This window comes from Cyphomyrmex costatus, unplaced genomic scaffold (genome assembly GCF_001594065.2).
Source record: "Cyphomyrmex costatus isolate MS0001 unplaced genomic scaffold, Ccosl1.0 scaffold123, whole genome shotgun sequence".
Taxonomy (NCBI): Eukaryota; Metazoa; Arthropoda; class Insecta; order Hymenoptera; family Formicidae; genus Cyphomyrmex; species Cyphomyrmex costatus.
The window spans coordinates 1,071,526-1,082,143 of NW_017275207.1; the positions used below are offsets into that span (position 1 = coordinate 1,071,526).

General features: G+C 30.4%; 1 protein-coding gene across 1 annotated transcript in view; it reads left to right on the forward strand.

Annotated features, from left to right (window-relative positions):
* Window positions 1-9,107: 9,107 nt before the first annotated feature.
* LOC108781096 (polyprenol reductase) overlaps window positions 9,108-10,618 on the forward strand; it is a 2,699-nt gene continuing 1,188 nt past the window's right edge. The window contains exons 1-4 of the mRNA XM_018548981.1: window positions 9,108-9,170; window positions 9,562-9,909; window positions 10,101-10,249; window positions 10,351-10,539. Coding sequence (XP_018404483.1) covers window positions 9,728-9,909; window positions 10,101-10,249; window positions 10,351-10,539 — 520 coding nt within the window. The 5' untranslated portion in view covers window positions 9,108-9,170; window positions 9,562-9,727. The remainder of the gene's footprint in view (window positions 9,171-9,561; window positions 9,910-10,100; window positions 10,250-10,350; window positions 10,540-10,618) is intronic.

Sequence of the window (10,618 nt, forward strand, 5' to 3'; positions counted from 1 at the left end):
TAGTGGCCAGGCTAGAGCGGTCCTAAATGGTACGGCCAATGTTGAAAATGTTCAAATTTTGGATTTTAGCGTCTTTAAGGATTTTTGATACCATTAATCACGATTACGACATCAGATTATCAAAATTTTATACAGAAACAATGTTGCCAACCTAATGTGTCTGAATAAGTAACAGCATTTACAATCATGCATGAAATTTTTCTTCAGCATTACTCAGAACTAACAACGTGGACATAGAAAGTTACGTATATAGCTCCTTTTTTGTTTATTCAGCTTCATATCTTTTTTTATTTTCTTCTTTTATATTTTTACATTTTTATTTTTTTTCATATTTTTGATTTTACTATTTTTTACTTTTTTGCTACTTATTTTACATATAAATATATGCTTCTCAAACACACATATGTTAATGTATATGCATATGCACCTATTATACATCTTTATATAAATATATATACATTAAATAGTTGTCTATCTCTGACCACTATAGTGGTCACTGCGGCCTTTTAAAGTTTAAAAGATGTTCATTTTATATTATAATTAGTTTATTTCATTTTAAGAGAGTTTGGAAGTCAATCTTCAAAATTTGATGTCATCTTATTATATTAAATATTTTATAATAATAAAAATAAAATTAAATTATATATAATAACAATATGTCAATATAATATAGTAATACAATATTATATATATAATATTTTGCAGAAACTCTTAAACAAATGTGCAATTATGTGTGTTTACTTACAATAACTACACATACACTTGTGCGCGCGCATGCACACACACACAAATTTATTAATTTAATAAATGTACATGAAATTTTTAATGATGAACGTTTCGGTTAACATTTTTAGCCATTCTCAGATATCACGTGAAAGTGGGATACTGATTAATATAATATGTGCATCAAGCTGCAGTCAATAGTAGGGTGAAAGTATAAATCGTAGTACATGCAAATCGAAATATATTGTTTAACACAATTTCAAAACTATAGCGTTTCTGGCCGTAACGGGTTTGAATTAGTACTTGGAATACGCGGGAAATCCGGGTCATCTACCCGTTAATCATTTGTTGTACATAAGTGAAGACCGATTCTGCAGGTATAAATATAATGTATATTGTTATAGGAAATATTTCCATATATATGTACATATATGTATATTGTATATATCAGGATTGCCACAAGTCTGGCTTTACATCTTTCTTGACTTTTTTTTTTTGGAAGTCGATTAGTGAACATTAAAGCCTCCATTTGTGTACAATTATTGGGAAGACCGAGGAACATTGCAAAGTATAAGTGATTCTGGGTCAGGGAAAAATCTCAAAATTGCAAATTTGTGGCAACCCTGTATATACATAATATACATATATATATATATATATATACTATATGTATACATGTATTAGTTTCTTTTTTTGAAACAAACATGTATTAGTTTTCTTCTGTTCGATACAAAAATAAGAAACCATAAAAAAAGAATAATTTTTACAATTCATCGAGAAAATATGAATGAACAAGAATATTAAAATCTTATATTGACTATAGTAAAATGTATTATGCTAGTAAATATTTTAAATATTCATATTTCTTTATTTGTTTATGTTCAATTATTCGTAATATGAATGTAATGCGTTAACCGTCTCATGCGTGCAATGTAGATGTTTATACATATAAACTATAAAGCGTCTACTCTACATGATACAAGTATTCGTGTGATACGAGTACCCGGATTTGATCTTCATCTCCTGTGGGCAACAAATTACTAACAAATAAGTAATATTATCTGGTTCTTTTCCAAACACTAGTTTGAATCAACCTAGGTTGGATTAATGACGTTATATGGTTTACTAATGATTAACGTTTCGTATGCTTTATAGTACAACATGTAACATCAATCGAAAACTTTACTAAATGAATTCAAACAACTCTGTGCGTGCGTGTTGATTCGATTCTTATTAAGATTCATAAAAAAAAGTAAATAAGAGTTGGTAATCTTGCTTTAAGAACATAGCTAATGCACATACTCTAAATATTTTACGTGTAGTTGATGCATGAAAAAATAAATCAAACAAAAATGAAGTCAAATGGTAGTAGAATAAATTAAAACTTAAAATCGTTTAGATGGATAAGTGATATAACCATGAAACCCAAGTATAAAATGATGAGTAATCACAATTAAAGGCATCGCTGAGATAATAAAAAAAACAAAGTCGGTCATAAAATCTGTTGAAATTACAATAAATATTGAAAAACTATTATAGTATCAATATTTTGGTGTTAAGATTTTTGATTGAAAATTATCTCAAGAATCTGCTATTAATCATTGTTATATGAAGACTGCAATTACATAATCAATTATGAATATTCGAATGCATCTTATATTCGAATTTTTTCTAAGCTGATTTTTTTGCACATGTTTAATCAATTTGATATAAGTTATGCAACAGCTTTAAGATCAATGTTTGTCTTCCTCTACGAATTAACAATTTAAATTTTATTTCTTGTGCAATATTTAATCGCATATACATGTAGTGATGTTTCTAATTTCAAATCAATTGTACTTTGTGTTTGAAGTATTTAAAAACGTTGGTATACAAACTCACATTGGTGATATTATGACAAACTATCATTCTTTTACGAAAAATATATTAAAATTTTGTTGACACGTATATACGAGAGAGTTGTCAAGTGAGAGCTGTGTGAGAGTGAAAGAGTGTGCCCTCGTATAATTTTAATTATGATTCATTTGATGCTACAAATGTTTCAAAGCATTTTTTGATTAGTCAATAGTATAAAATATAATCAATAGTATAATTCTTCTTTCTGAATTTTGTCAATCAAAAATGCTTCAAAATCTAAATGATACTATTTTTCACTTCAAAAAAATAAAATATAAGTAATACTTACGTACGTATCATTTTGTATAAAAGACTGATATTCATAACTGACGCCAATTAAGGTATAATCATATAAAAATTATGTTACCTTACTTAATCCAAGTGATGTGTTTTCTCGAATTTGTACTCAGCGTATAATTCTCTGTTTCAACTCAAATGGTTATATATTTTTGTTTTTAATCCAAGATTTAATAATATTTAAAATAAAAAGCTCGGTGCAGCTATATTAGCATATATATGTATAATTACGTCAAAACATTATACATGAATATTAAATAATTTTGTAACGACCGTATTGTCAAACAAACGAGGAAAGAATTACCGCCTATAACGGTCAAAGTGCTTATTATAATTATGCGTGAATTTTTATATACTAAAGTACATATGTAGTCCCCCCCCCCCCCCCATATAATTGCGCGCTGATATTCTCAAATTCTCGTAAGTGCTTTGACACGCGTATATTTCTTCATATATATATATAGTATCTCGACTTAACATCTAACACAGGCGTATAAGGTAGGCTTCCATTACAATGCCTTACTGATGAGTCCAGTAATGGAAGCCGGGACGAAACGCTAATAACTATGTGATATTTTTCGTAACATAAAGAATAAATTAAAGATCTAACTATTTATGGAATTTTAATTTATCATCTTCATATTTAATTGTAATTAATCAAGTAAAAATTGGTGATATTACTATTGTAGTAATTATGCGTTATGTCTGAATGTTATCAGCGCGCAATTATGGGGGGACTACATATGTAAAGGTCTACAAGTTTGCTCCCGCCGTTTTCATATAGATAGTTTTATACCTGTAAAAACGGCGGGAGCAAACTTGCATAAAAATTCACGCATAATTATAAGAAGCACTTTGATCCAGCTTTGACCGTTGTAGGCGGTAATTCTTTCCTCGTTTGATTATACATGAATTTACGACTTACGTTTTATGACTCATTGTCAGTTACGATCATCTGTGTATAGCTGAGACCTTTGGATTTGTTACTGCTTTTGTAATAGCTTTATCATCTTTATTGTCATCAATTTGTTTACTGCTTATGCTTTATAGCTATTTTTATGTACTTTGGTATGTTATAATACTTATAATTATAGTCTATGATATTTTGAAAAAGTTTTGTTATAATCAAAATTGAAGGAATAGACGTCTATATAAATTCAGGTCTGTCCAAATGTCGTAGAGTGAAGGAGCCGAGAGAGTGAGTTTTTTCTCAATCTGCAATAGTAGCCGTTTTTAATTTGCATTTAATTATCATCTTCTACCTCTATGTGATATCCATAATGGTGCTATATTGATCTTCTTCAAGCATCGTTATTTTTTATTATAGTAAAAATATGAATGTTCCCATATAGCACAAAAGTTTGCAGCAATTGCAACACATTTGGATAGATCTGAATTTAGGCAAAGCGCAGGTGTCTATTATTTGTTATTTACGCTTCGTCTCCTACCTAGACCTAGATATCGGAGAGGTGGTGGACGCGTGTTTCAGCTCTCAAGCCGAGTTTTGAAAGAACAGGTTTGATATATGATATATAAGTTATTATTTAAATTTAACCAGACTCGCATACGTTGATCACTTTACACATACGAAAATTAAATAAATTTATTATAGCTTTAAAACCCGTTACCACAATTGCCTTGTATTTCGACATAGCAATAAGTTCTCAGCGGGAAATGTAAAACTATAATCAGTATCTACATCAACAAAGGTCACATGCATGAGAAAAAAAGTCCAAGGATGGCTAAAAGGCGCGATAATTACGACACTGTAAATTCTTTATAAATTCTACCTACTACCTTATCGTGAGCAGTGGGATTTCGTACAGTTAACTTGATTAGCGCCGAGACACTACCGTGTCTTCTGATCGGTACGCTCGTTAAAATGAGTAGAAGCTATGGTAAGAATATGATAGAGCATACGATGTGAATAAATCTTATAGTTACAGCCACGGAGGATCAATTGTAACAAAGTAAATTATTACAATGGAAAAATAAATTTGTGAAATAGAGAAATATAATTTAGTAATAAAAGTATATTAAAAGTGCGAATTTTCGAAATTCTTCGTATATTTTCATTAGCGCTGTTTGTAAAAGTTTTAATTAACCTTTTTTGGACGGAACACAAACCCAGAAAGTTCCTTTGTTGCACAGAAAGGCAATGCCGGCCTTGGTTATAATTTTAATCTTTTTTTAAAAAAAAAATTAAATATCTTTTTTTTATCTTTAACTATACAAATTTTTTTAAAATTAAGATTTGTGTAGGACCGTCGATATTGAAAACAAGTAAATATATGATAATGAAATCGGCCGATGACGGTCAAGCAGAATTTTGGTTGCTAATGTAATGTGTGATGAGTCTAGTAGTGGAAGCCGGGACGAAACGCCAACTTGTGATATTCTTCGCAATCTTATTTTTCACAGATTTTAATTTATTTCTATTAATTTAACATTACATCGTTAAATTTTAATATGTCTTTCAACATATTATTAAGATCCAATAAGATGCTATAAGCATCAAAAATTTGTTAGATTGCTTGTGTCAATTTAACTAAAAGTGATATTACTACGGTAGTTGATTAGAGTTGCGTTGTAAGTCTGAAAAAATTTCGGCACGCGATTGAGGGCTATATACGTGGTAAATAAAATTCACACATTACATTAGCAACCAAAATCCTTGACCGTCATCGGCCGATTTCATTATCATATATTTACAAATTTTTTAAAATTGTAACATAAATTTGGTAAAGAAATTGTATTTAATGCCAAACAAAATCTATAAGAAATACTTTATCTTTCTTCTTGTATATTTTTATTGAACAATATAATTATATCCCAAATATTTCAATGTAATAAATATTGGTCGTGTTCTGATAATGTTAGATGTTCTGTTATTTACTGCGAGTTTTATTTATTCTGAAACGATGTAAAAATCTGTATTCGTTACTGGAGTGCGTTCAGGATTTATAGCCAGATAACTCTAGTGTGCAGTTTTGCTATAATATACGTAACGTAAATTATAGCCTAGAGTTAGTTGGATGTAATGCTTGAACGAACCCTTACAGATTTTCAGTGCTCGCAGTTAAATGCGTTTCAGTAAAAGCAGCCGTTCGAGTGCACGAGAAGTGAGAACGCAATGGGTTTTGCATTTTATATAGTAGCTATATATAATTGTCTAAAAGAGCGTTCAATAGAGAATACTTATCATATTGCAATTCATCATAAACCATTCCACAACAATTGTATTCTGCTGAATGTTGTAACTTTAAGTTCACAAACCGAGTAACTTTAAGCGAGGCCCTTACAAAAAAAACACTCAAAAAAAACACCGATAAAAACACCAAAGAAGAATAGCGTAATTTCAGATACTCAAATGGCGTTTACACCATTTGGGCGTTAACCGGCCAAAAAACGCGAAAAAATTATAATGCAGTTTTCACCCAAATGATGACAATTCTGTTAGATTGTTAAAGTAAGTATTACTAATTAGCATCAATTTTAGAATAAAATCGTGAAAAAAAAAAATTTTTCTCTAAATTCGAGAATTAATTTTTTTTCATGATGCTTCCCAAACGGTCACCCATCCGATTGTATTCACACGACCTCGCATATACTTGACCTTGACAATCGTACGGGAACTGCTGCACTTCGATGACCCACGAATCTGTATATGTCTACGTCTGTATAATTATGATATATCTGTTCAATGGAAATATTAAAAACAAATGGTTTATGTGTTTATATGATAGTGTATGTATTATAATATAGGTATTAGTGTGGTATCCGAAATTACGCTATTCTTTTTGGTGTTTTTATCGGTGTTTTTTTGAGTGTTTTTTTCGTAAGGGTAATGCGCATGACGTATCATTCTATCCTTGTTTTTCATCGAATATTATAGGATAAAATGATACATCAAATAATAAAATTCACAAATAACAAATAATTGATTAAAATCGATTTCTTATTTTATTCAAATTCGTATTAAAATCATTTCCTCAAGTGCGCAGAAATGTATTACTACATTACATTTTACGATCATCGATTTCGATGTCAGTAAATATTTTCGACACTGATGTAATTTAATTCTAACCGGATTATAGTGTCGATCATGCGTCGCGACACACAAATATTGCATCGACATATATCCGAAGCTTTGTGTCCGAATACGCAACTTTTGACACTCAATTTTTGCTGTTAAATCGTAACTTTTAGTGTCGACACTCAATTTTTGGTGTCGACACTCAAAGTTTCGGTGTCAACACACAATGTTTGGGTGTCGACACCATAAGTTGCGTGTTAACACCAAAATTTTGCGTGTCGACACTAACAAGTGTTGACATCGAAACTTTGAGTGTCGACACCCAAATGTCAGTGTCTACATCATAAATATGGGCGTCAAAACGCCGAAGAATCGGCGTTAACATCGAAAATTGAGTGTAAACAAACATAAACCTAAAATTAGGTGTAAATACCGAATTTTTAGGTATTTTTTTCGTAAGGGGGGTTATAACTCTCTCCTTCTCTGTCTCACTCTTGGTTTTAAAAAGAGTTTCAAGCTTGAAGTCAAAGTAACGTTGGTACAATCGACCCTAATACTGTTTCAGGATGCTTTCCATTTAATGGACAGTATGTGCGGCAACTCTTGTAGAGTGTTCCACACATTAAAATTTTTTATGTGCGAAATTCCACATATGAACTTTTTGAAAGAAGCTTGACAACGTATTTGTGTTCTACGATGCAACAAGTTCGGTTGAAATTATAATAATTATATTGCACGTGCACTCCAATATTGCAGCTGAGACTTTGGATATTGATCATGTATTTATGGATAAATTAATTATAAAAAATAATCGAAGTTTTCAACATTTGCTCTAAGTGTTGAAACACAAGTTAAAATAAATATAAGAATTTATTATAATAATTTTATTATAATATTATTAAATAATTTATTGTTAGAATTTCGTTGTCCATTATTCTGTTATGGCCTTAAATCAAGGCTCTTGATATAAAAGGCAATATTTTTTGCTATGGGTCTTGATATGAAAATCTATAAAAAAAAAAGTTTATAAAGAAGTTTTGAAAATAATAGTGAAAATTTTATTGTGCATCCCTTCTCTTCCCGTCCTGTATTGTCCAACTCCATGACAAATCGACAAATCAGGTCCCTTGGACACAAGGTTATTTTAGTTTTCTTTGCATTCCATAAATAACAAAGACAGAACGATACTTGTATCGACTTGTGTCACCAAATAGAAGGCATCACAGATCAGTATATGAAATTTCGAATCTAGAAAACAAGTTTTTCCTTCCCTTACTCACATATATAGAAACACTCTGCTCGTGCAACAACTGCTTCACACAAATATAAGCAGATCATCTCCTATATATGTAAGGGAGGGGAAAAGCACATGCCTATTAGAGGGCTCAAAATTTCATCATTTTCAACATACAGTATTCCGTGACGTGAACTATAGATTTTCTTATAGCGTTTTCCACTGGGAAAACTGGTGCAGCACTAGCGCCGTGCTACCCAATCAGCATACCATATTTAAAAAATATTTTGGGTAGCACGGCGCTAGTGCTGCACCAGTTTTCCCAGTGGAAAACGCTATTAGTCAAAAGGTCGAAAGTCCAACCAGGGAATTAGATAGAAGAAATAGATTTCCAATAGTGGCAGTATATATCGGAACACGCGTTGATAACACAGCCCCACAAAATTAAGGATGGGTCTTAACGAGTGAACCAGTTGATTCTTGTAGATTTTTCGATGCTGAAACCGAATCCGACCTCCAAATTTGTCCATCACGTCAGGATTTTGCGTAATTTAACGTTAAATGTGCCAAAAAAGGCATTTTTGGCAATATTTGCCATTAATTTGCGGTAAAAATAATTTTTTTTTCGAAAGTTCTTCAACGGCATTCAAAAGTATAAGGAATGAGCTTTCAAATACGCTTTTGAAATTGTCTCTACGATTTTTTTTGGTGGAATTATGAGGAAACAAAGTTGCGCTGTGGGCGCATTGCACGTACTGCTCTATACACTGATCCAAGCACAACCGCGCAGGACAAATTTGGAGGTCGGATTCGGTTTCAGCATCGAAAAATCTATAAGAATCAACTAGTCTGGTTCCACCCTTAATTTTGTGAGGCTGTGTAATCATTTCTGTCGTATCAGTATAGCCTACTTTCGTGCGTTTTATATTTGGATATCATATATCGTTAGTATTCTGTGTAAAACACGCTTGGAGATTTTTAAGGGTATATTATTTTCATTCTTTATAATATACATATACTCTGTATAATATATATATATTATGGCTCGTATTTAGAATACGTTTTTATGATGTTAATGTGTGTTTAACGTATACCAAGTGAAAATGATCGTTAATTTGAACGATATTGATGTTAGACATAAAATCCTATTTATCGAGAAAATAAATATGAACTATTAATATTTGTAATGTATGAAATATTTATTATATATAATACATACACACACACGTATATACATGTTATGTGTGTATGTGTGTGCGCGCGCACGCGTGTGCACACTCACGTATATGTGTAAAATATATTTTCTAAATATTTTTTTATTAATTTTATCAAAACTCATATAAATATATAACTTGATCACTTTTCGTTGTTGCAGTGACCTGAATGGTGCAACAAGTGGAACATCTCAAGCCTAACTGCATAAAGTCTATGAAACTTTCTAAATAGAAACCGTAGAGATTCTCTTTCTAAGCACAGTTCGCGTAGATTCGTTAGACGTATAGGTGCCTGTAATCTTTTAACGTTGAAGCATAAACCAAGAAATGGATATAAATATAATTCGCAACTTTTTCATCTTTAGCGCAATGAATATAATACTAGCATCATTATTATTAAATCTTCTGGAATCTCAAGTACCTATATTGATAAAACGTGCTTTTTATTACGGTAAATTTGATACAACGACACCTAACTTAATAGCAGCAAAACTCGAAGTGCCCAAAAGGTAAACTAAAATTAATCATACTTTATCATAAAGATTCAATAACTACTGTAATAATAATTTATTAAAAATATATTAAATATATGTTATATATACATTATTTTAAAAATATCTTTTAAAAAATATATGTGTGTGTATAGAAAATACTTATTTGTCTAATACTCAAATTGTAATTATTAAAAAAATTGTTGTAGGTGGTTTAGACACTTTTACATATTTTGTGCACCACTGATGACTTTTACTATTTTCTTTCTTTGTCACATATATCTCAATAATATAGAAGTACCTGAAGTTATATTTACATTCTTAGATGCATTATTAGGAACATCCAGAAAACCACTAAGTATGTAAATATTAAAAATATTTTTTTAAATATATTTGCTATAAAAATGTTATCAATTCTATATTTACTTTGATATGTAAATAGATAATTATTTGTTTTAGTATCAGCAGAAGAAGCAATTCTGGTTTTTTTCTTATTTAATATACATTGTTGGAAGAGATTATATGAGACATGTTTCATTAATGTATTTAGTAATCAAAAAATTCATTTAGCCGTTTATTTCATCGGATTTGCACATTATGTTGGAGTAATTCTGAGTATATTGGGAGAAACTGAAGGGTTTGTTAGAGGTATATTTTCAAAAATTTATAAATTTACATTAATTTATTGTTTCTTGCGTAAGAAAGTGTATATGTACAATTATATATA